This window comes from Chiloscyllium punctatum, chromosome 15, assembly GCF_047496795.1.
Source record: "Chiloscyllium punctatum isolate Juve2018m chromosome 15, sChiPun1.3, whole genome shotgun sequence".
Lineage (NCBI taxonomy): Eukaryota > Metazoa > Chordata > Chondrichthyes > Orectolobiformes > Hemiscylliidae > Chiloscyllium > Chiloscyllium punctatum.
The window spans coordinates 25362009-25389284 of NC_092753.1; the positions used below are offsets into that span (position 1 = coordinate 25362009).

A 27276-nucleotide genomic window follows, 5' to 3' on the forward strand; every position below is an offset into this window, starting at 1 on the left:
GGGTAGATGCCAGTGTTGTAACTATACTGGAACAGCTTAGCCAAGGGGGCGGCAAGTTCTGGAGCACAAACTTTCAGTACTATTGCTGGAATGCTGTCAGGGCCCATAGTATGTGGAGTGACCAGAGTTGGCTGAAAACTGGTATCTATCATGCTGGGGACCACTGGAGGAAGCTGAGATGTGGCACTTATGGCTGAAGATTGCTGTCAATGCTTAAGCCTTCCTTTTTGCACCGATGTGCTGAGCTCTTCCATCATTGAGGATGGGGATATTTGAAGAGACTCTTCCTCCAGTGAACTGTATACTTGTCCACCACCATTCACAACTGGATGTGGCCAAACTGCAGAGCTTAGATTTGTTGGTCTATCACGTGTTGCTTGTATCATTTTGCACAAAAGTAAACTTGTTTGGTAGCTTCACCAAGTTGACAGCTTGTTTTTTGATGTGCTTGATGCTGCTCCTGGCAAGCCCTCCTGCATCCTTCATTGAACCAGGGTTGATCCCCTGGCTGGATGGTAATAGTTGAATGGGGAATATGATAGGCCATAAGATTGCAAATTATGTTAGAGTGCAATTCTGCTGCTGTTGCTGGCCCAGAGCACTTCATAGACACCTAGTCTTGCATTGCTGGATTTGAACTATGTCACATTTAATATGGAGGGTATTGTCAATGAGAAGGCAGAACTTCCACTCCACAAGGGCTGAGGTGGTCACTCTTACTGATACTGTCATGGACAGATGCACCAGCAACAGGCAGATTAGTGGGGATGAGATCAAGTATGTTTTTCCCACTTGTTGGTTCCCTTACATCTGCGGCAGATCCAGTCTAGCACTGTCCTTTAGGACCTAACCAGCTCAATCAGTAACGCTGCTGCTGAGCCACTCTTGGTGCTGGATACTGAAGTCTCCCACCCAGATTGCATTTTGCACCTTTCAGTATTCCTCAAAGTGTTGTTCAACGTAGAGGAGTACTGATTTATCTGCAGAGGGAGGATGGTATGTGGTTATCTGCAGGAAGTTTCCTTGCCTATGTTTAACCCGAAACCATGAGACTTCATGCGGTCTAGAGTCAATGTTGAAGACATCGGGACAACTCTTTCCTGATTGTATATCACTGTGCCATCACCTCTGCTGGTCTGTCCTACTGGTGGTACAGGATAGGAATGGCGATGGCATTGTCTGTAACATTGTGTGTAAAGTATGATTCCATGAATACAATCACGTCATGGTTGTTGCTTGCCTATTTGGCACGAGCCCCAAAGGTTAGTCAGGAGGACCTTGCAGGGTTGTCAGGGCTGTTTCAGCAATTGTCTTTTCCGGTACCTAGGTTGATGCCAGGTGATCCATGTGGTTTCTTTATTTGTTGGAACTTTGTGGCAATCGATATAACTGAGTGGCTTATGTTACGAAGTCAAAAGCATGTATGGTCACTTGAAGATAGAAAGTGCTTTTCTGAATTTAAAGGACAGCCACAGTTGCCAGCTAAAGGTCAGGCTGTTCCAAATAGAGTCATAGAGTCAAAGAGACATACAACACGGAAACAGACCCTTCGGTCCAACTAGTCCATGCCGACCAGATATCCCAACCCAATCTAGTCCCACCTGTCAGCACCTGGCCCATATACCTCCAAACCCTTCCTATTCATATACCCATCCAAAATGTAGCAGTTAGCTGTTGAATGGATACCTAAATTTAACTAATTAGTTTAAATTATGCCCAGTATACCAGAAGCCAAAAGGTACTTGAATTTTATTGTTTTGACATTTGGAAACCAATCAAATTATAAGAATCTAATGTGTCACGGGGGGTATATGATTAGATTAGATTACTTACAGTGTGGAAACAGGCCCTTCGGCCCAACAAGTCCACACCGACCCGCCGAAGTGCAACCCACCCATACCCCTATATTTACCCCTTACCTAACACTACGGGCAATTTAGCATGGCCAATTCACCTGACCTGCACATCTTTGGACTGTGGGAGGAAACCGGAGCACCCGGAGGAAACACGGTATTTTGAAAATTAGAGGAAGATCAACTGCCATTGATCAGGGCTGGACAGCAATTGCCCAGCTAAGAAATTAGAAAACACTCTCTATCAAAGGTTCCTTTTTGTGTGAAACACACTGCAGTAAAAAAGAAAGAAGACAGGGAGATCTTGAGATTAAGTTAATGTAATGTTTCCTAAGTGTATTAGTTGAACAGCATATCATTTTAGAGTTAGGATCAGGTAGTAAGTAGTTAAGAAAAGGGGGGCTTGAATTTGTGAATAGTTTTTGTTTAATGTTCACTATTAGAGTTAGAATAAAAAGTTTTTTTTCTTTAAATAGTAGAATTTAGGAGGTCTCTGTCACTCACTTACATTTTAACAGATTACGAGGCGAGGTGAACTTTTCTAGCTGTTTGTTTTTAGATTAGATCCCCTACAGTGTGGAAACAGGCCCTTCGGCCCAACAGGTCCACAATGACCCTCCGAAGAGTAACCCACCCAGTCCCATTTCCCTCTGACTAATGCACCTAAAACTATGAGCATTTTAGCATGGCCAATTCACCTGACCTGCACATTTTTGGGCTGTGGGAGGAAACCCACGGAGACACGGGGAGAATGTGCAAACTCCACAGAGAGTCGCCCGAAGCTGGAATCGAACCTGGTTCCCTGGCGTTGTGAGGCAGCAGTGCTAATCATTGAGCCAACCTGCTACCCCTAATTAACAGGGGTTCGCCCTCCGTATCGTAACACTTGCTAGACCATTACAGAGGAGAGTTGAGAGTCAACCACATTTGTGTGGGTCTGGAATCACATGTAGGCCAGACCAGGTGAGGATGGCACATTTCTGAACGAGATGAGTTTTTTTTGATAATCAACAATGGCTGCATGGTCATCAGTTGATTGTTAATCGCTGATTTTGTTTTACTGAATTCAAATTCCACCATCTGCCATGGGATTTGAACTGACATCCCTGGGACATTAGCTGAGTTTCTGGAATAATAGTCCAGCAATAATACAACTAGGTCATGGCCATCACCTTGTGCTGGCTGTATAAAGCAGTGTCGAAAAGTGTGGTGCGGGAAAAGCACAGCAGGTCAGGCAGCATCCGAGGAGCAGTAGAATCGACGTTTTGGGCATAAGGTGATGAAGGGCTTATGCCCGAAATGTCGATTCTCCTGCTCCTCGGTTGCTGCCTGATCTGCTGTGCTCTTTCAACGCCAAACCTTTCGACTCTGACCTAACCTGAACTTGCTCAGCTAGACCAAGCTATACTTTAATGCAAGAGTAAAATCATTCAAGGTATTTTTGTGCCACTCAGGAGCTTCTCAAAAGGGCACAGAGACAAGTGCCTCCAAACAACACGTGCAGGGAAAATAAAAGGTGTAGGGAAATAGTGATTATTTGCCATGAATATCAAGCCAAGGTTGTACCAAATTTAGCTTGAATTATGGAGGAATAGAAATGAAATGCAGAAAAAAATTATGCTAAACTTGCTAAAACAACGTGGTTAGACCACAATAACATACTACGACCAGTTTTGATCTCCATATTATATGTTGTAACAACCTGAATGAGGGCCTCTAAGTCAGCCCATGGCAACAGCTCAGATTCTAAGGTATGGCCAATAAAGCAAATTTCCTGTGAAGTGGTAATTGTACAGGAGTAGGAGAAGGCATACTCAGCCAGCTGAGCATAATGGATAATGTCTGAGAGCAGGGAGCTAGTACAGGTTCATAGAGACTTGGAGTTTGAGAGCCTTCTAGACCTAGAAAGGAGACTTGGAGGTTAGAGTGGAGAGGAGTACATGATAGAGATGTAGGCCCTAGGAAAGGTACAATAAAGAGAAGTCTCAAGCTTCAAGAAACGCTGAAACACATTTTTACTCCAGAAAAAATAAAGTGGAGAATGATATAAGGGAATTTTTTAGTTCAGATATAGAAGGTATTTTCAAAAGTGAATAAGTTCAAACTTTAGGGCCATCAAACTGAAGTCACTACTGACTCCCATAGGACAATCAGGGGAAACTACTAATCTCAAGGCAGAAGAGCAACGAGACATGGAGGCTGCAGACACTGCAGCAAGACAGTGAGATACTAACGGAGTCGTACAATCCCTTCAGTGTGGATTTAGACCACTCAGCTGGAGTTTGGACCGACTGTCTGAAAAGCATCCCACCAAGACCCAGCCAAGAGCTTATACCCATAACCTCATATTTACCCTGGCTTAGTCACGTACACAACAGGGCAATTTACCATAGCCAGTTCACTGAACCCGCACATCTTTGGGCTGTGGGAAGAAATGGGAGCACCTGGAGGAAACCCACACAGACACGGGAGAATGAGAAAATTCCATACAATCAATCATTCAAGACTGGAATCGAACCCGGGTCCCTGGCGCTGTGAGGTAGCAGTGCTAACCAGAGAGCCACCGTGCTGTGCAGGGCAACAGTTCGAGACTGCAGGGGACAGCTCAGATCCTGCAGGGGACAACTCAGATACTGCAGGGGTCAGCTCAGCTACTGCAGGGGACAACTCAGATACATGCAGGGGATAGCTCAGATTTTGTTTTTTTTTGATCATGTGTCCACGCACATTGCACACTGCAAACTGATGCTGGATGACCAGGGCTGCCCAATAACCAGTGATCAGTGATTTTAAACCCATGAGATTTTACCTGAATTCAGTTTCTCTGTGAGAAAAGCTCTGAAACAGCTATAACAATCAACTCAAGGTGGATGAGCTCCTCATCCTAGAAGGAACCTGGGCAGAGAAGAACAAATCATACCTGTTTGCACATCAGGTTCTTTGGTCTCATCCTCCTCCTTCTCCTCCTCCTCCTCCTCTTCCTTCAAGTGTTCCTCAATTTCCTTTTTCAGCTCCACTTCAACTTGCTCTTGGGTGTGTGCATTCTGTTCATCCACAACTACAAAGAAGAACCATCAATAAACACATAAACAGGAACACAGACAGTACTGACAGTAAGTACAAGCAGAGCATGCTGTCAGAAAGCAGCTTATATGACCATTAGATCAGAGTGAAGCAATGAACTACAGGCCCAGTTATGACTTTTATTCTCAGAGTACTTAAAACATCGCATCAGGCCATTCAGCCCAAGAGGTCCATGTTAGTGTCTATGCTTGACACAAACCATGTTACTTAATTGCATCTTTTCACCATTTATTTTCACCCTTTTATATTCATGCGTTTATCCAGCTTCACCTTAAATACATTTTCACTATTTGTCTCACCCATTCAGCGTGGTATCATGTATCTCATTCCAACAATTCGCAGGTCAAGTTTCTTCTGAACTTCTCAATTAGAGTCAGAGTTGTACAGAATGGAAACAGACCCTTCAGTCCAACTCGTCCATGCCAACCAGGTATCCTAAATTAATCTATGCCTTTTAAATGTTGTAATTGTACTAGCCTCCAACGTTTCCTTTGGCAGTTCATTCCATACACGCACCACCTGCATGAAAAAGTTGTCCTTTAGGTCCCTTTTAAATCTTTCCCATCTCACTTTAAACCTCTAGTTTTGAACTTGTCCATTATGGAGAAATGACTTGGCTATTCACCCTAGCCATGCCCCTTGTTATTTTATAAACTTCTATAAGGTTACCCCTCATGCTCCAGGAAAAATAGCCCTAATCTATTCAGCCTCTCCCTATAGCTCAAACCCTCCAACTCTTTGAAGTTTCACACCTTCTTTCCTGTAGTAGGGAGATCAGAATTGCATGTAGTATTCCAAAAGTGGCCTAACCAATAACCTGTATAACTTATTAATAATTACCATATGTTTACTTCTCTAGTTTAAAACTTGTTCAGTAAATGGAAACAGCTTCTCCGTGTTTACTGTATTAAATTCCTTCATAATTTTAAAAGCCTCTACCTACAGCATCCCTCAGCCTTTACATTCCTGGGAAAAAGAGCATAGACTCTTCTAAATTTTAGAATGACGGGCCATAACAAACAGTAAGTTTGAGGAGTGGAGTTATATTTGCACAACTGGTAATTATTTGTAACATCAGAGCTCGAGGAAAGTGAAAACTCACAAAGCTTCTCACTGGGAATAAAATGGCAGTGGTTTTGGCACAGTGTGCTCTCAGGCTGATGATCTAGTCTTGATATCGTGTGGGGAGACATCTGGTAAAAAAGGAAGCAATACAACAAAGTTTCTCAATATTATACCACAAGATAAATCCAAATGAGGAAGCCATTTGGTCCATGTCAGCTCAGCTTTTTCACCGAACCCACAAGTTCGTGCCTCGCAAACTTGGTTGTGCACAAGAGAAAGGTAAAAGATTGGAATTGAGAAAGGTTTGTCTGTTTTGAGGCCCATGCAGTTTTCTATCAGCAGTTCACTCCGATAAACGTTGCTGTCCTTTGTGCAGTTTCCCAGTGTCCCCCAATTATCACCAACTCATGTACACCCCCAAAGGGCACAATCCGTACTCTGTTTGAGTTCTGACCGGTATTTCTGAACAGCTCTATCTATAGCTGCAGACATCTATATTTTATCATTCGTGCATCCTCTTCTCATCACTCAGATGCTGAAATGCTTCAGTGGCTTCGAACTCCAATAATAGCCCCAATGTGAGACGTTGTAAGAACAAGAGCAGAAATGCACGGAGGTGGAGTTAGGATAAACGCAAAGGTGCTCAGAGCTCATTCCCCTCACACATCCAGTGCAGGAGCTGCGATTCACAAAAGCGAAATGTGTCTGAGATGTACAGTTGTTACAAAATAACATTCAGCCAAATCTCCACACACTCAAGAGCCTCAGAAATTTACAACAACCATCAACTTACTCCAAAGCATTACCGGCAACATGGTGCCATTGTTCAATCTACATTAAATAACTGCACAAAGCTAGTGGTGAAGGAATTCTTCATTCAAGGAAACAATTCTAGTTCTTTCTTTATGAACAACTGGCAGCATTACAACAAATATAGGAAGTTATACATCAACAGAATTTCTAACTGCCTGGCCCACAGCAGGTTTGACCCATTTAGACCTATCTTTCACACAGCACAATATTGCAGAAAAGTCTCCAATAACTCAATATTTAATGTGTCTTCAAGTTTGACAGTTCCAGGATGATGACAAGTGGAAGACAAAACATTTCTGTTGCAAAGGCAGTCCTTACTTTCTTCCATTCACAGGAACTCTTCTTCCTATTCTAAACCTGGGACTGTTAAAGGCCAGTCCAGAGGGATTCCTAAATAAGCAAATTTGCTTGCAGCAATTGAAATAGCAGCTGGCAGCAAATTATTGTGGGAAAAGAATTCAGGACAAACAGTCTTCACAAAGAAGTTATAGCACCAAAACAAGTGGATTGGCCCAGCTGGTCGATGCCACTGGTTAGGTAAGAACACACAAGAATAACTGAAGGAGCACGTCCATTCAGCCCCTCAAGCCTGGTCTGTCATTCAGTAAGGTCTTGGATGATATGATTATGACGTCCACTCCACATTCCCGTCATTGTGCTCACCACCTGCGCCCCCCCAACACCCACCTCACAAGAACCCTTGGCTTCCTACTCTTTAGGAGAGAGAAACCCACAGACTAATAACCCTCAGAGAAATGAGCTCTTTTGTTTTAACTAATGTCAGAACCTGTTTCAATAAGGTCACAACTCATTCTTTTAAACTTTAGTGAGTACAGACTTAACTGGTTCAACCTTTTTTTCATAAGATGACATTATTTAATCTACAATCATTCAACTGGATTTTCTCTGAGCTCCTTCTGATATCATTATATTTATTCCAAGGTAAGTATGGATCTCACCAAGGCCCTGTGCAACTGTGGCACCATTTTCCTACTTTTATACCACTCTCCTTGTAATAAAGGCCAACATTCCATTTGCATTCCTAATCACTCTATCTGAATACTAACTCTGCACATCACATACCAGCAGACCCACCTTCCTCTGAACCACAGAGTTCTGCAATGGCACTCCATTTAAATAATAAGCCGCATTTCTGTTCTTCCTGCCAAAGTGGACAAGTTCACATTTTCCCATATTATCCTATGTCTGCCACATTTTTGCTCATTTGTTTAAACTGACTACATTCTTTTGCAAAATTGTACAACTTACCTTCCCATCTGTCTCTATGTCATCAGCAGTCAGCAACTGCACATTCAGTTCCATTACCTCAGTGCTCTTTATGAAGCACTTCCCAGTAGATCTAATTTAAGCAAGTATCATCCCATTCTTCTTGCTCTTAAGCACATTTGGTGTATAATTTTCCTTTCAATTCATCTATGCCATTCATAACACCCTCTGGGTGAAGAACTTCCTTCCGATTTCCTTACTGGATTAATTTTCTGTTCATGACCTCTAGGTTTCAACCTGCCTTAAGTGGGACTATCTTCCCAAGGTCAGAGTCAATAAAATGTCGAGCTGGAAAAAGCACAGCAGGTCAAGCAGCATCAGAGGAGCAGGGGAGTCGACGTTATGGGCAGGACCCTTCATCAGGACTGGGGAGGCGGAAAGGGGCTGAGAAATAAATAGAGGGAGAGGGTGGGGCTGGGGGGAAGGGTAGGTGGGATGGTGATAGGTGGATGCAGGTAGGAGATGATTGAGATTGGTCAATGGGAAGGGTGGAGCGGATAGATGGGAAGGAAGATGGACAGGTTAAGTCAGCTCTAGGTGGCAGGGTGGAGAAGGAGGTCTGGACCTGGAATGAGGTGGGAGTGAGGAGGTTTGGAAGCTGGTGAATTATATGTTGAGACCACAAGGTTGTAAGCTACCGAGGTGGACGATGAGGTGTTCTTCCTCCAGTTTGCTTGTGACTCTCCTGTTCCTTTGATGCTGCTTGACCTGCTGTGCTTGTTCCAGCTCCACACTTTATTGAATCTGACTTTCCAGCGTCTGCAATCCTTACTCTCTCCAAGCTATTCCTAATGTCAGCTCTGTTCACCACTCTTATAATTTGGAGCACCTATCTTCTCTGGAAAAATGTCACAGCCACTTCAATCTCTCCTGATAGTAATAACCTTTCAGTCTGATATCATCTTTGTAATTCTTTATTTTACTTTCACCAAGGCCTCTCTATGCTTGATGTAAAACAGAAATCCTAACAGTGTGATTTTTGCAAAGGTTCGAAACAAGTTGAATACAGAATATCTCTACCTTTCAACTTTATCTGCCTGGAATTCAATCCAGATTGGTTTGTATTTTCTCTTGAAATAGAAGTACAAAAATGCCAAACTAGTAGCACGGAGTCAAAGAGCATGGGAAAAAGCGGTATACTGTATAAAAGCTATATTGCAAGCCCGTGAAAGAAATACATTAAATTTTCTAACATGAAGTCTACGTGCTGGGGAATGGAGAGCTCAGGGAGGATGCTGCAGAAATGACAACATTGTGAAGACAGCTCCTCATATGCTTCGGTAGGTTATTTGCTTTATTTGGGAATTTCTGATGCTGCTCAGGTTGACTCCTGAAGTGGAACTGGATTCCCTGCATTATCGTACAGCCATTTCTGACAGCAACCTGAATTTAGCACCTCAATGTGTTCCTGAAAAATAGTGTGCTGAACGGTAACATACAATAATAAACATTCCTCATCTGCCATTGTAATATGAATAACTCCATGACTGCTTTGAACCTAGTGGGTCCTAAAACCTCCCCCTAACTCATTGCACTTAACGTCCACTTGCCCCCTTCAACCCTGTTCAACATTCCCTGTCCGGCCCTCTCCCTTGCCCTCTGCTCCACCTCTGTGACCAGCCCATTCACCTCTTCTCTCTCCCAATCCACCCCCTTGGCCCCAATTTGTCCACCCTCCTGCTCACCCCTCCCACCTCTAACTCTCACCCCTTAACTCCTCCCTCCCTCCCTGGTCCTTCTGGTCACCTTCTAGGCAAATAATTGGTAAATCAAGTTTGATGCAGCTAAGTGTGTGGTGGTACATATTGGTAGGGGGATCACATTACTTGAAGGTGAGAGTTTCAGTGGTTCGGGAAACTAAGGTATCTTGAAATCAATCACTAAAGGTTGTGTCACAATTTACTAAGGCCATAAAACAACAAACCAATCACCAGGCATTATGGTGACAGGGATAAACTGACGTGTACCGAACCATGTGTGATTCACGTTGCCCTATTATACAGAGGCTCTGGAGAGAGTGCAGAGTAGATTTACAGGCTGGATGCCAGAAATGGGTGATGTACAAAGCAAGGAAGGATTGACAAGGTGGGTCTCTTTCCTCTGGAAAAACTTTGATTCATGGATGTCGTAGCAGGTTTTGAAATTATAGAACATTTTGATTGAGTGGATTTAGAAAGAATGTTTCTTCTTCTGAGGAACAGCATAGAAGCCATCAATATAAAATAAGCATCAAGAAATTCTCCAAGGAATTCAGAAGAAACTTCTTTCCCAAAGAATGTTATTGCAGAAATTAGCATCACAGCATGGTTGAACAACATTTTTGTATTTAAGGAGAAGCTAAACAAGCATAAGGGAGAATTGAAGAGAGAGCTATGATGGTAAATTTAATAAAGACAGACAGTAGGAGTCTATACACAGATATGAACTGATTGGGCTGAATGGCCTGTTTCTGTGTTGTACACATTATGTAATCATGTTTTAAGTACGGTGGGAGTTCTGCCTCTGTGACCCTTTCAAGTAGTGAGGGAGAAACATACTTGTGTCTTTTTTTCAATTAGCTTATGTAGACTCACTGAGGAAGAAAGTGTCATGTGTCATATATTAAAAACATTCTCTCCCAAGTGATCATCACCACTCTTCTGCGTGGAAAGAAATTGTCAACTCCCTTTAATCTTTTTTTCCCAATTGATCAATCGACATAGTAACTTCTCTGCCATGGGAATAAGATCCTTACAGTCTACCCTAGATCCCCTCAATATTTTACACAGCTCAAAAACTCTCCATTGTCTCTGTTCCAAAGACTCTAACCTTTCCTTATAGCTAAAATCCTGCATTTCTGGCAGCCACCTTGTAATCTGCCCAGTACCCTCTCTTGTACCAATGTACGTCCTGTAACACAGTTACTAGAACAGTTTATAATACAACTGTCATGGTCGAAACTGGTATTCCAACTCCAACATAACCAAAAGAGAAAATGCTGGAAAATCTCAGCAGGTCCGGCAGCATCTGTAAGGAGAGAGAAGAGCTGACGTTTTGAGTCTAACGGACCCTTTGTCAAAGCTCAGCAGCAGCACAATCTCTCTGCTCTTATATTCTAATCTTTAACCAATAAAGTATCTGGATGTTTACTGAACCACCTTAATGATTTATCAAGCTACCATCAGGAATCTATGGATGTATACTTGCAAGTCCCTCTGTTCTTCCATGTCTCAGCAATCTACCATTTATTGTACAATTCCTTTAATTGCATGTTCTTCTTAAATAAACTGTAAATGCAACTTTTCTATCCACATGATATCCAATTGATAACACTCTGCAGTCAGTAATTTTCTTCCTCACTATTAACCATTTGCAAAGTCTTAATCACATTCCCTGCATCTAAGTCCAACTTGTTCATATACACCACAAACAACAAAGGAGCCAGTACTGAACCCTGTGGAATCCCACTGTAAACAGTCTTGCACCGCATGTATAACCTGAGAGGATAGAAAATGGGAGCCAGAACACTAGCAATTTCTGCTCTGACTTCACTCAATGTTCAAAACGAGAGTGAGACATTTCAGAAGCTGAAATTAGGAAATACCCCCCTTCACAGAAAGAACTTTCTTTTGGAAAGAAATTTATCCTAGATCAGTTGTAGTGCTTAAATTCAAAACTGACTGACTTTTTTTTGTTGTCCAAAAATATTAAGGGATAGGACCAAAGATGAATACATGAAGTTGGGAAATGGATAAAGTCATGATCTCAAGGAATGAATCGCCTCAATGGGCTAAATGTTGCTTAATAGCCTGGAATACATTTAGTCCAAGCCTGGCAACATACCCATTTCCAAATATGCTAAACCTCTCAATCTTTCGTCTTCTGCTATTTTTACCCCATCTACTATTTCACCTCCTTCTCCTCAGTTTTTCAAGACAGAGATCAATAGATTTCTAGATAGGATAGAATCCCTAGTGTGTGAAAACAGGCCCTTCGGCTCCAAAGAGTAACCCACCTAGACCCATTCCCGGACCCTATATTTATCCCTGACTAATGCACCTAACCTGCACATCATTGAACACTAAGGGCAATTTAGCATGGCCAATTCACCTAACCTGCACATCTTTGTGATTGTGGGAGGAAACCGGAGCAGATGCAGAGTAAACACGCCATTTCCACACAGACAGTCGCCCGAGGCTGGAATCGAACCTGGGTCCCTGGCGCTGTGAGGCAACAGTGCTAATCACTGAGCAACCACGCCACCCTACTGAGCCATCATGTCGCCCTAGATATTAAAGACATCAAGGCATATAGGGATAGCATGAGAAATTCGCACTGACATTAGAATATCCGTCATGATCCAGCTGAACAATGAAGCAGGCTTGATGGTCCAAACGGATGACTTCTATTCCTATTTCCTATGTTCTGAACTGCAACGTCTTCATGGTTCCTTCATTCATGAAGGCAGACACTGAGTATTCATTGAGAACCATGCCCAATTATTCTACCACTCCTATGTTACTCTTAAGTTTTCTAACCAACCCTACAAATTCCTTCATTATCTGCATGCTTTTTATAAAACGTCTTTAAGGTTTCTTTGACTTCACTAACCAATATTTTCTCATACCCTCCCTTTGCTTTCGTCTTAGATATTTTTAATCCTGCACATTTACTATTCTCCTCTCAGCTTTCTGCAATATTGTGATCTCTATTCATGTTTATTCCATAAAAGACACAAATCAAAAGTTAAAATAAAGCAAGTTGCATTGGCTGATGAAATTGCATTCACACTGAAGATATCTGAATATTGACTGCATCTGTCAGTCAACTTGACATTAATTAGTTCTTTGTTATTTCCAAAGACAAAGAAAACCCTTATTTCTGTAACTTGCAAAATATAACCTTGCTGTGTGGATACATGGACAGTAAACAAGTAACTGGAAAGCATGCAGGGGCTTCAGCAGGCTGTACCTTTCTCTGCTTGTTCGATGATCTGCCTCACTGCTTTCTTCAGACTATTTGCCCGAAGCATAAGCTGTTCCCTTGGTTTGTAGAACGTTTGTGTGGAAGACCTAGCTGAGATCATTTCCAGTGCTTGCTCCTTGCTCTCAGATGAGGACTCCTCACTAAATTCCTCTTCTTCTCCTTCCTCCTCTGCAATGGGCGGTGTCGTGCAGTGGTGGCTGGTCACGGTCTGCGATTCATCACTCAGAGCCTGCAGCAGCGAGTCCAGCTTCTCATTTAGCACTGAGCACTGGCGAGGGAATGCAATAAATGGTGTCAGGCTGTAATGACAGACTCTATAGTTTCAGGTTACTTTTACAGTAGCTGACTTCATGTATAAAGGCAGCAGCCACAAACCCCACCATGATTTTGGAATGCACCTTCAACATTGTATAATGCTCCTAGGTGCTTCCTGTCAGTGTCCCAACAACAAAGTGTCAACAAGATGACGTGCTGAAGTGAGGCTTAAAGTTACCATTTTGCCTTTAATGACCCAAAGTTTTATTGTCTCTCCTAGGAGACTGTGAGGGACAAGGAAGGCATGGAGCAAATGCTTATGATAAAGCTCCAGTATGGGATTAATGGTGAAACTGCTTTTTAACTTGCCCTTCACTTGCACAAAATCTGCACAATACCTTTCGGCTATTTCAACAGGAGCAGTGCTGAGCACAGTGCCCAAATTCCAGATGGGGCTGCATTCAAAATCTTGGGCTGAACAGTGTCACTACATCAATGAACAGTAGATTGAAGAGTCAGCCAGCCGGGAGGCTGATCGATTCCTACGGCTGTTTGTGGGCTACTGGCACAATCCAGACACACGAGCAATTACCTGGTTCTGACAGGGACTATGTGGTAAACGGAACCAGGCCCTTCTGAGCCTCTTACAGCCCTGAATTCATACCTGGTAGCTTCAGCCACTTCTGCCCTGATCAGATCTCTGTTAAAACCATAGTCAGGCCAGAAGGAGTCAACAGAGCCCCAGTTGGAGATTGAAAGATGGACCCTCCTGGCTGTGGGTAGATGGCCCACTGCCGGCAATATTCATTTTGTTTATCCCATTTCTTAAGTAATCTCGTGATACCGAGCAAACCAAGTTTTAGAAATGATTCCACTAAGAAATCACAGAGGACTGTGGGCTAAGATAGCTGCTTATGAACGTGATAACATAAATCAAACTGAAGTGCATTGCTGGATCAAAATTCTTCTGGCCCTTTTCTCTCTTTCCTGACTATAAAGAGGTTTGACAAATTCTTCCTCAGGAACAATTTGTTTACCAACCGACAGAGGCTGATTGATCATAAATATGTTGAGGGGACATCACTTTGGCTTCAACTTTAAAAAATGTAATGCACTTTTGCTGCAATCTGTACCAAGTAAATTAATTGCAAAAACAAAGAATAAAATATTTGTGCTGTGGCTCCCAGCTGTTTGCCTGGAATTCTGAAACTGTTCAACTTGTATGTCACATTTCAGTGACCAAACAGTTTAATGTCTAACTCTGGGGAATGACAACACTTCTAGCCAGGCTTTGTGGAAAGCCTAAATCAAATATTTTATTGCCAATGTTGTTTTCAACTTCATAGCAGATTGCAGGGCAGATTTTAGAAAGTGTGAAATTTCCACTGCAAGGGATAGAAGGTTTTGTTCAAACACCTAGTTCTACAATCTGCATTCCAATCATGTGAGACTCTGCTACTACGAGTCATGTCTCAGTAGTTTGCACACTTTCCTCATATCGTGGCCCCTTCCAAGACTAGACACCATAATCTACGTTCTCCTCACTGTGCAGGACTGAAGAAGTGCTGCAATGGAAGAAATGCTGTCTTTTGGAAAAAATGTCAAACCTAAATTTAATCTGCCTGTTTACTTAACACAAAGATCCCACTGGACCTTTTAAGTTGTGGATCGTCCTGGTGTTCTAGCTATCTCTATCAGCAAAAGCAGATAATTTGCCTTGTTCTTTATGTGACATTGGCAGTTCAGCTTGTGCAGAACAATGTTTGGGTACAACATTACACTGACTTCTAATTAATAAGTTGCAAAGTGCGATCAGTCAACAATTTATTTTCAAAAAAATTGTCCTCTGGATACGGCAGTATGGCCAGGCCAAAATTTAAGCTTTGTCCCGAGGTGATGGTGATGTTCCTCCTCGAACCAGTGTTGTTTTTATGGTAAAGGTGCTCCCGTGATCAGGCTCGGTAATTCTATTTACCAATGACTAAGGAACTTTAAGATATTTCTCACACAGAAAGTACCTTTGGGTTTTGTTTATCATTGTTTTAGCTGTCAATTCCCAACTTGTCTGGGTGATAGATCAATAGTCACCCCCAAGTGAGTAAGTTAAAGCCAGCTGGCAAAACCCCTGGGAGCTTCAAAGTTTGCTGGGCACTCAAGCTGACAAAATGCCTAGTGTCTGGTTCATTCATTCAATCTGTCTAGAAGCAGAGGAACACAGCATTTTCTTTACCTGGTCTTTGTCTCATGTTCTTTATACTATGGGACAAAAAGACCAGATGTAAAATTAAATAGTTGATGTACTTTTGAAAAAGATCCAAACATCTGCCACCTTTTCTGTTTAGAAGTCTTTCCCAGCCTCACTATTGAGCAGTCTGGCTCTAATTCTAACACTATTCTCCCCCTAAGCTCTCAAACTTCAGTGTAAGTGGAAATGGTTTCTGTGTATCAGCTCAAATTGTTCCCTGGAACATCTCAAAATGTTAATCCAATACTTTTTAAACTCAAAATGTCTCATTTTTTAAAAATATTAGAATTACATGCACCATTTCCTCATTCAAAAGTGGGGGGGAGGGGGGGATGGAGTTCCTGAACTCAGACAACTTTGGGAAGATTGTACTTTGGCATAATATTTTCATATTTCAATAAAAGCCTTGCAAGGGAAACTATCTGGTCCAAGAGTAAATAAACCAGCTCTGAAGAAGGATAAGTAGACTCAAAACATTAACTCTGCTTTGTCTCCATAAATACTGACAGATCTGTTGAGTTTCTTCAGCAATTTCTGCAAATAATCATCGGGATTTGACATGCTTTTGTGCCTTTTTTAAAAAAAAATGTTATTGCTCGAATTAAATTTGATGAATTCCAATTCCTGGTTCAAAGGTAGTTTCTTTAGGATGTCAGGCATGTTAATCTCTTCTGAAGCAAAGTAACTTTTAACATGTCTATCGTTTTCTTATTTTCATTGATAATTACATCATTGTCAGTTTTCAACCTCACCACGAACTGAATAGACATAAATCTGTGTTGATTTTCATACCCCATCCAAGTTTCTTTTCAGAGTACAATTGTGTTCGCTCTTACTACTTTGTCAACTAAGTTAGCTTTTAGCATTTCCCAATGCTTTTTCTTCCAGTTTTTTGTTGGTCCCCAATTATTCCGCACAGAAAAAGGGCCCATGTTGCCTCTTCGAAGGAGGTATCCAATTGGTCCTAATACCCCACTCTTACCACAGATACGTGCCAATTTTTCCTTTTCCTATACATTGCCAATTTCTCCCTTTTGAAAATGACAACTAAATTTGCGTATGCCACATTTTCTGGTACTGCATTCCAGATCACAACAATTATTTTCCTGATGCTGCCTGGAAATAAATATTGCTTGATGAAATCTTCAGCTGATTTTAAGACATTGTCCTGTTATTGAGAGCAGTAATTACAAAGTGGTAGTATAGCCAGAAGAGAAAAGCAGGTTCTCAAATTACACTCTAACCTCAGCCCTCCCTGTATCTATCACTTCCTTCAGCTAGACAACCTCCAAGACTCTTGCAATTTCCTTTGTCTCAGCATTGGTAACTCTATCTTCAATAAAACCCAAAACTCCGGAATTCCCCACTGAAAACACTGCTGCTTTCTACATTAAGAAGCTCCTAAGTCACAACTCTGACCAATGTCATATTGTCTCCTTATGTAGCTTAGTACTGAACTTTATTAAGTGACTTAAGATGCACCATAGAAAGCAATCTATTGGATGCATTATGGCTTTGAACAGCAACTGCTTTGTCCAGGACAATAAGAAACCACAGAAAGTTGTGAACACAGCCCAGTCCATCACACAAGCCAACCTTCCATCCACTGACTCCATCTATACTTCTCGCTGCCTGGAGAAGGCAGCCAACATAATCAAAGAGCCACCCCACCCCCGGGTTATAATCTCTTCCGATCACTACCATCGGGCAGAAGATACAAAAGCTTAAACACACATACCAACAGATTCAAGAACAGCTCTGTTCTGAGGAAGGGTCGCTGGACCAAAAACATTAACTCTGATTTCTCTCCACAATGCTGCTGGACCTGCTGAGCTTTTTCAGCAATTTCTCTGTTTGTTTCTGATTTCCAGCACTTGCAATTCTTTCAGTTTTTTTCAAGAACAGCTTCTTCCCTGCTGTTATTAAACTTCTGAATAGACGTCTCAAATTTTAAATTTACTGTCGATCTTGCTCTTTGTCCACCTTCTCCGCAGCTGTAACATTCTCCTTGTTCTGTTCTATTACCCTAATGCACATTGTATGGTATGATTAGATTATATTAGATTCCCTACAGTGCGGAAACAGGCCCTTCGGCCCAACAAGTCCACACTGACCCTCCGAAGAGCAACCCACCCAGACCCATTCCCCTACTAATGCACTTATCACTACGGGCAATTTAGCATGGCCAATTCACCTAACCTGCACTTCTTTGGACTGTGGGAGGAAACCGGAGCACCCAGAGAAAAGTCACGCAGACACGGGGAGAATGTGCAAACTCCACACAGTCAGTCGCCCGAGGCTGGAACTGAACCCGGGTTCCTGGCACTGCGAGGCAAGCAGTGCTAACCACTGAGCCACCTTGCCGTACACAAAACTTTACCTACGTACTTGTAACATTAATAACAAATAAATCAAGATTGCTTTACTTTTCTAAAGGATCAGAGATGATATGGTTGAGGCCTTAACTCCATTTCCCTGCCTGACCCTTATAACACTATTGCCCTTATCAGTGTTGTTGCACTGTCTAACTCAGCCTCAAATATTTCTAACCTGTCAAGTCCCATCGGAATGTTCTGTTCAATGAAATAATCTTTATTCAATACATTGTCATTTGTATCTAAGTACAGTGAAAAGTGGATAACATTACTACATTATGGCACCATCTACGATTACAGAATAAAAATTACTGAGTAAATTGAATAAATAGTAAAATACTGAATAAATTAATGTTAAATTGATATTACTAAAACTGAAATGTCTTTCCCTCTCTGTAGACTTCACTCCCTCTGCTCCTCCAGTTGCCATTGTCCAACATCATCCCCAGAGTCCTGATAATGTCGTCTTTTTCTACCACCACCAATGCTGTCACTTCTGAGCTGGAGATGGTCAAGCTGCTCGGGTCCAGCACCTTCTCTGATGCTGGACATCGATTGACGGGTCCTGGCTCTGAATCATCTGATGGAGTCCTGGCTCCACGTTAGACAACGGGGTCCTGGCTCGTCTTCAGATGTCACTACCTGAGATGAAATGGGGATGGAGATACAAGAGGCCCCCACTCCCACTGAAGGGCCTCAGGATGAGTCCCCAGGACAACCAAAACAGTAAGAAAGTGTTACCAAGCTGGAAAGACAATGATGAAGTCGTGTGAATGCAGCAGAACCTGCCATAGGAGCCATGAACCCATGCTCAGGAGCCAAACGCTGCTGATTGCACTGCCGCCATCTTGGAAGCTCTTATTCTTCTAAACTCCAATTAGTTTTGGCACAACCTTTCTCAATAAGACAACAGCTTCATCCCAGGTATCAGCCGAGTGAACTTTCTCTGAACTGATGCCAATGTGAGTATATTCCTCTGTAAATAATGCAGAAATCTAGGTAAGATTGGAAGAAACATCCCTCTTCATATACTGCATACTCTTGGTAATAAAAGCAAACATTCAATTTGCCTTCCTTCATCTACACTGCCAACAATTTAACCATTAGCCCTGCACTCTGCATTCCTGTTACTTCTTCCGAAGTATACTACCTTATACGTTTCCTCATTAAACTCCATTTGCCACTTCTCAGCCCACCTCTGCATCTTATCTATGTCCCCCTGTAATCACAACATCCTTCGGCACTATCCACAACTGCGCCTACCTTAGTGTCATCTGCAAATTTACTAAACCATCCTTGTATGCCCACATCCAGATCGTGTATAAAATGATAAACAGCAGTGGCTCCAAAACAGATCCTTGTGGCACATCACAGATAACTGAGCTCCACGATGAGCATTTCCCATCAACCACCACCCTCTGTCTTCTTTCAGCTTGCCAATTTCTGATCCAAACTGCTAAATCACCTTCAATCCCAAAACTGGAACCTTATCAAACGCCTTACTGAAGTCCATATTCGCCACATCAACCGCCTTACCTTCATCTATCTGTTTTGTCACCTTCTCGAGGACCTCAATAAGATTACCCTTCACACAAACGTGTTGACTATCCCTATTCAAATTATTCCTTTCCAGATGATTATAAATCCTATCTCTTATAACCTTTTCCAACACCTTACCCACAGCCAAAGTAAGACTCACTGGTCTATAATAACCAGGGTTGTTTCTACTCCCCTTCTTAAACAAAGGAACAACATTTGCTATCCTCCAGTCTTCTGGCACTACTCCTGTCGACAATGATGACAAAGATTGAAGTCGAAAGCTCTGCCATCTAGTGCTGAAAAATATGTTGCTGGAAAAGCGCAGCAGGTCAGGCAGCATCCAAGGAGCAGGAGAATCGACGTTTCAGGCATAAGCCCTTCTTCAGGAAAATGTTTTTCCTGAAGAAGGGCTTATGCCCGAAACGTCAATTCTCCTGTTCCTTGGATGCTGCCTGACCTGCTGCGCTTTTCCAGCAACACATTTTTCAGCTCTGATCTCCAACATCTGCAGTCCTCACTTTCTCCGCTCTGCCATCTTATCCCTGGCTTCCCAGAGAATCCAAGGATAAATTCCACCTGGCCCCGCGGTCTTATCTATTTTCCGATCTTCCAAAATTGCTAAAACCTCCTCTGCATCAACCCCAATCCCATCTAATCTTGTAGCCTGTATCTCTGTATTCTCACTAACGAGAAACTGGAATCAGACAAGGCTCTTGAGGAATATAAAAGCAGGAACGAACTTAAAACAAGAAATTAGGAGGGCTGAAAGGAGCCAAGAAATATCCTTGGCAAGTAGGATTAAGGAGAATCCTAAGACATTTTATATGTTTATTAGGAGTAAGCAGGTAACTACAGAAAGGGTAAGTCCACTCAAGAACAAGAAGGGAATTTACACATGGACCCCGAGGAAGTAGGTGAAGTGCTTATTGAGTACTTTGCATCAGTTTTCACCAAACAGAATGACATAGATGATAGCAATATTAGAGAGTAGTATGTCAATATTGAGGAGGAAGGGTTGAGTGTCTTGAAAAATAGTAAGTCACCAGGGCCTGAGAGGATCTATTGCAGAGTTATGAGGCAGGCAACGGAGGAGATTCTTCTCGAGCCACAGGCGAGATTCCTGAAGACTTGATAATAGCAAATGCTGTTCTTTTGTTTAAGAAAGGCAACAGGGTTAAACCACAAAGTTATTGGCTGGTGAGCCTTAGATCGGTGAACAGAAATTATTGGAGAAGATTCTTAGGGATCGGATTTGCTCACATTTAGAAAATAATAGAATTATTAAGGTTAGACAGCACGGCTGTGGAGGAGCAGTCTTGTCTCACAAATTTGATTGAGCTTTTTGAGGAAGTGACAAAGATGATTGGTGAGGGTAGGGTGGTGGATGTTGTCTACATGGACTTTAATAAAGCTTCTGACAAGGTCTCTCATCGGCTGGTCCAGAAGATTAAGTTACATGGGATCCACAGTAACTTAGTAAGTTGGATATAAAATTGGATTGGTCATATAAGATATAGGGTAGTTGTGGAGGGGTGTTTTTCTGACTGGAGGTCTGTGGCCTGTGGTGTCCTACAAGAATCAGTGCTGGGACCTCTATTGTTTGTAATATATATAATTATTTGGATGAAAATGTTAGTGGTCTGACTGGTAAGTTTGCAGATGACTCAAAAATTGGTGGAGTTGCAGATAGCAAGGAAGGATATCAAAGGATTCACACAGCAAGATACAGATACAGAGGGCCCTCAATTATCCGGCATTCGATTATCCGTATCTCGGATTATCCGACAAGATCGCAAGGTCTCAATACTCGGCGAAACTATGTTATCCGGCATTTGATTATCCGGAATTCAATTAACTGAACGAAATATTGCCCGTCCGTATCTTTCAGGTAATTGAGGTTCCTCTGTACTTGGAAAGTTGGGTGGAAAAATGGCAGATGGAGTTTAATCCAGCCAAGTGTGAGGTGATGCATTTTGGGAGGACAAAACCAAGAGGAAAAGATGCAGGAAATAGCAGGACCCTTAGGAGCATTGATATATACTGGGAAATAGTGGTCCATGTTCATAGCTTCCTGAAAGTAATAACACAACTGGATAAAATGACAAGGAAGGCTTACAGCACACTTGGCTTCACCAGTTGGGGCACTGAGGATAAAAGTTGGCAGCTCATCTTGCAGCTGTATAAAACCTTGTTCGGCCACAGTTGGAATGTGTGTGCAGTTCTGGTTGCCACATTGTAGAAAGTACGTGGAGGTTTTGCAGACAGTGCAAAAGAGGTTTACCAGGATGCTGCCTGGACTGGAGTGTATTTGAGCTTGATTTACTGTGACATTAACTAGTGTTGCTATTGCATGCTCTGCAGGCAGATCCTTCCATACAAAGAACAGAGCACAGAATACAGTGCTACAGCTGCAGAGAAGGTGCAGAGAGAGGCAAAGAGTGAGAGATCAACATTAATATTTGAGAGGTATATTTAAAAATCTGATAACAGCGGGAAGGAAGCTGTTCTTGAATCTGTTTGTACATGTAATCAAATGTTTATATCTTCTGCCAGCCAGGGGTCTGAGGGATCTTTGATCATGTTAGTGCTTTCCCCAGGCAGCAGGAAGTATAGATGGAGTCAATGGATGGAAAGCTGGTTTGCGTGATGGACTGGGCTGTGTTCATGATTCTCTATAGTTTCTTGTAGTCTTGGGAAGAGCAGTATTAGCTATAAGGAGAGGGTGGACAAACCTGGATTGATTTTGCTCGAGTGCCAGAGGCTGAGGGGTGACCTGATAGAAGTATGTAAAATTAAGAGAAGCATGGAAAGAGTATAATGTTTTTCAGAGACAGAATCTTTTTCCCTGGGTGGAAATGTCAAACACTAGAGGCATAGGTTTAAAGTGAGTGGGGGAAAACTGAAAGAATATGTGTGAGGCAGGCTTTTTTTAGGCAGAGTGTGGTACGTGCCTGGAATGTGCTACCGGGGAGGTAGGGGAAGCAGATACAATTGCAAAGTTTTAAGAGGCATTTTGACAGACACATGAACAGGCAGGGAACAGAGGGATACAGACCATGGCCTAGTAGATGGAATGAATTTATGGCATCATGATTGGCGCAGACATGGGGGCTGAACCACCAGTTCCGAACAAGTGCTCTATTTGTGGCCTCAGCACCAACCCCTGCTTCATTTCATTTGTTACAGTTTGCTAATTATCTCTTTTATCCCAATTATTTGATTCCTGTACATTAGCCAATCCTCTATCCATGCCTGTGGATAACCCCTTCCCCCTACCCCACCAAAATATCAGAAGCTCTTGTAGTGTAACCTTTTGAAAAATGTGTTGCTGGAAAAGCGCAGCAGGTCAGGCAGCATCCAAGGAGCAGGAGAATCGCCCTTCTTCAGGAACTTTTTATGCTTATGCCCGAAATGTCGATTCTCCTGCTTCTTGGATGCTGCCTGACCTGCTGCACTTTTCCAGCAACACATTTTTCAGCTCTGATCTCCAGCATCTGCAGTCCTCACTTTCTCCTAGTGTAACCTTTTACAAAGCTCCTAATTAAAAGCTTTTTGGAAAGGCTGTGCTTATTGTGAAATCATCACTGGGTAGAGTAATGTGAACGTATATACGGAAACACGTGCACCCATGTGAGATTTCACTGGAACTTGTATGTAATTTTTTTCCACTAACGTGATAATGCTCATTCTGCGAGAACAATAAAATGGATCCAAAGTAATGAAAACTGTTTTAATCTCATACTGACTTAACTTTGGTTGTGGTCTCACAAGTGAATTACCTTGGAATGAAGATGGGGCAGTCTGCTCATGAACGTGTGCACAGAAACATGTTTCAGCCAGTTAACCTCACCAGTCCCTGTCTGTGTGTATACCACCAGCCATTTTGTTGGCCATTTTTGCATTTGAAGTAATCACTCTGTTTTGGAAATCCAAAAATACCACATCTACTCGCTCACCTTTACCTACGCACTTGTGATATCTTCGCAGATTTCCCTTTGTTAAAATCACACTAACTCTGTCAAATTGTACTGTAGTTCTTTAAACAGCTTGATACAACCTCTCTAATAATGGATTTTAGCAATTCTTTCAATGACTGATTTTAGACAAACTGCCCTACAGTTTCTTGCACTCTGTCTTCCAACTTACTTGAAGAAAGACATTAAACATTTGTGCTTTATTAATAACTCACTCATGATTTCCAAAGCCTGGATAGGTGCAGCTCCAAAAACATTCAAGAAGCTTGACACAATCCAGAATAAAGCAGCTGACTTGATTGGCACACCATCCACCACATTCATCATTCATTCCCATCACCACCACAATGGCAGCATTGTGTATGACGCACTGCAGAATTTCATCAGGGCCCCATCATCAGCATCTTCCAAACACATGACCTCTACCAACTAGAAGAACAGGGGTGGCAGATACATTGGAACACTACCACCTGCAGTGGTCCTCACATCCTGAATTGGAAATATATCGCTGTCCCTTCAGAGCCACTGGGTTACAATCCTGGAATTCCCTTCTTAACAGCACGTGGGGATCCTTACACCCAACAGACAGCAGCAGTTTAAGAAGAGAGTTCAGCAACACCTTCTGAAGGGCAATTAGGGATGGGCAATAAGTGCTGGCCAGGGATGCTCACATTACAAAAAGAAATAAAAAATGCAAATTATTGTCACTCAGGAAAAATCTTCTTTGATCAGGTTTATGCCTACATTTGTCAATTATGGTGTACCAGAATAAATTTTACACATTGGATTCCTGCTCCAGAATGTTATGGAAAGGGTTCCACATTATGGTAAGCCTTAATTATGATTTGCATACTTTTTCATGTTTTCATTGCATTTGAATGCCTTAAAGCAATCCAAGCAAAGTTATGTGGGATATTAGCCTGAACTTTCCTTTCGTATATGCCTTGTACACTGAATTTTATAGTATCTCAATCTGCAGCCTTAATAGGTGAATGGCCATGCTCTGCCCCCATTCACTAACTGTAACAAACAGTTAAATATTCACAGGGAGCTTCTCAGCCTTTAAAAAATAACACAATTTTTAACAAAATGGCGAATGGTTGCATTAAGATGAATGCACCTTTGAAAGCTCTAGAGACAAGTGTTGCCAAAGGTAAAGAAAGAACATGTTAACAACTGAAAGGATGGCCACAAATGGCTCCCGACCATCACAACATCTCACAAATCTATCATTTCAATCATATATTATGTAATTAGTAATGTAAGATGTAATTAATAAACTGCCTGCCTGGTTACTTAACATATTGTTCATGCTATTTTTAAGCAGATATGAACTTTTTTCAAAATATAAGGATATAATAGGACTGAAATAGGCATTCAGAATACAGAGTTTTAATGCGGGGGGGGGGAGGGAGGCGGAAGTCCCAAAGAAATGGTACCAACAACAAGACACTTTGAAGCTTAATTCGGAAATGCATTCGCCAATTTGTTCTGAACAAAGTCTGTGGTCAGCAATGTAATAGGTAGCCATTAAATAGGTTTGTTGGTGGTGTGATCTGTTGGTTGAGGGATAAATGCCAACCAGGACACTGGAGAGTGTCTCTAAAATATTTCTCCAAAATAATGATGTGCTAAGAGAGTGTAAATGGAGCCTTATTTGAGTATCACACACAAAAGACACTCCTTTGTTACACCCGGCACCTCAAGGATCTTTCTACAATCTTTTGACACAGTGAAGAACGCTAATCAGAATTTTATACTTCTGTATTGGAATGCATCCTGCCAATCCACAACAAAGTGGCTCAAAATAAAACATCTTAACTCTTACTTTGTTGGCCAGTGTTTCACTCTCTTCTGTATTTTCGTTGGTCTTTTCATATGATTTGCCAACTTTGGCAACGAAGTCCTTCACAGTCTCGCACAGGATTCTAACAGACAACATATGAAAGTTGGTCCATTTACGTTAGTTCTGTAAACTTTAATATGGTTGCCAAATCTGGCTCCAAAATGTCTGGAGGTAAATCTAACTAATTTCCCATCACCAATGATCCTGTCCCTAATGCATCCATTCTCAAGGCATAGCACCTTCATGAAGCCAATCAGAGTCAAGATCTGGTCGTCAAACAATCCTTCTTCCTATCTTCGATTTTTCCTGAACAAACAAACACGGTGATCCAAATAATTTTGAGTAAAAATATTATTGTGAATTGCTGAACTGATTTCTTTTTCTCCAGGTTTCCTGACAAACTGTTCTGGAAATTAATCTTTAATTCCTCCTTGCTGTCTGGGAATCCTGGAGAATTGCCGAACTACAAGGGAAGAGATTGCTGGGCCCCGTGCTGAGACATTTGCATCTTTGACAGCCACAGGTGAGGTACCAGAAGACTGCAGAGTGGCTCATTGAGCCACAGAGATGTACAGCATGGAAACAGATCCTTCAGTCCGACTTGTAGATGCCGACCATAGAACATAGAACATAGAACATAGAACAATACAGCACAGAACAGGCCCTTCGGCCCACGATGTTGTGCCGAACTTCTAACCTAGATTAAGCACCCATCCATGTACCTATCCAAATGCCGCTTAAAGGTCGCCAATGATTCTGACTCTACCACTCCCACGGGCAGCACATTCCATGCCCCCACCACTCTCTGGGTAAAGAACCCACCCCTGACATCTCCCCTATACCTTCCACCCTTCACCTTAAATTTGTGTCCCCTTGTAACACTCTGTTGTACCCGGGGAAAAAGTTTCTGACTGTCTACTCTATCTATTCCTCTGATCATCTTATAAACCTCTATCAAGTCACCCCTCATCCTTCGCCGTTCCAACGAGAAAAGGCCGAGAACTCTCAACCTATCCTCATACGACCTACTCTCCATTCCAGGCAACATCCTGGTAAATCTTCTCTGCACCCTCTCCAAAGCTTCCACATCTTTCCTAAAAGATATCCTAAACTGATCTAGTCCCATTTGCCAGCATTTGGCCCATATCCCTCTAAACCCTCCTTATTCATGCACCCACTCAGATGCCGTTTAAATGTAGTAACTGCACCCAGCCCCATCACTTCTTCTGGCAGCTCATTCCATTCAAGCATCACTCTCTGTGTTAAAAAGTTACCCCTCAGGTCATTTTTAAACCTGGCACCTCATTCCTGGCTATTGATGATCCAAATGTTTGAGCAAGGGGGCAAGCAAACTCTTCCCCAGCTTCCCACAAATGTTAAGATACACCTGATCAGGTCCAGGGATTTATCCATCTTTATGCATTTTAAAACGTCCTCTCTTATAATATGGACATGTTTCAAGAAACCCTTATTTATTTGCTAGAGTTCTCGAGCTTCCCTGTACTTCTTCACAGTAAATATTGACATGAAGTACTAATTTAGTAGCTCACCCACCTTCTGTGATTTCACAACTGACGGCCTTATTGATCTTTAAGGGGCCCTATTCTCTTCCTAGTTACTCTTTTGTCTTTCATGTATTTGTAGAATCTCTTTGAATTCTTCTTAATCCTAGTTCCCAAAGCTATCTCATGTCACCTGTTATGGTGACATTATTTCAGAAAAATAGTAAGGAAAAGCCAGGGAACTATAGACCAGTGAGCCTGATGTCAGTGGTGGATAAGTTGTTGGAGTAGATTCTGAGTGACAGGATTTACATGTATTTGGAAAGGCACAGATTGATTAGGGATAGTCAGGAGGTTTTTCCGCTTAGGAAATCACGCCTGACCAAACTGATGGAGTGTTTTGAGAAGTAACAAAGAAGAGTGATGAAGGCAAAGTTGGAGACACTGTCAATATGGACTTCGGTAACGTATTT

General features: G+C 42.1%; 1 protein-coding gene across 7 annotated transcripts in view; it reads right to left on the reverse strand.

Annotated features, from left to right (window-relative positions):
- The window catches only part of dgkh (diacylglycerol kinase, eta), a 569987-nt gene that overhangs the window by 106146 nt on the left and 436565 nt on the right, over positions 1 to 27276 (reverse strand). For all 7 annotated transcript variants that reach the window (XR_011962527.1, XM_072584802.1, XM_072584800.1 and 4 more), the window contains 3 exons: positions 25284 to 25383; positions 13053 to 13335; positions 4774 to 4911 (listed from right to left, as the gene is read on the reverse strand). Coding sequence is in view for 6 of the 7 variants with exons in the window: in XM_072584802.1 (XP_072440903.1) it covers positions 4774 to 4911; positions 13053 to 13335; positions 25284 to 25383 (521 nt within the window). In the remaining variant the exon portion in view is untranslated. The remainder of the gene's footprint in view (positions 1 to 4773; positions 4912 to 13052; positions 13336 to 25283; positions 25384 to 27276) is intronic.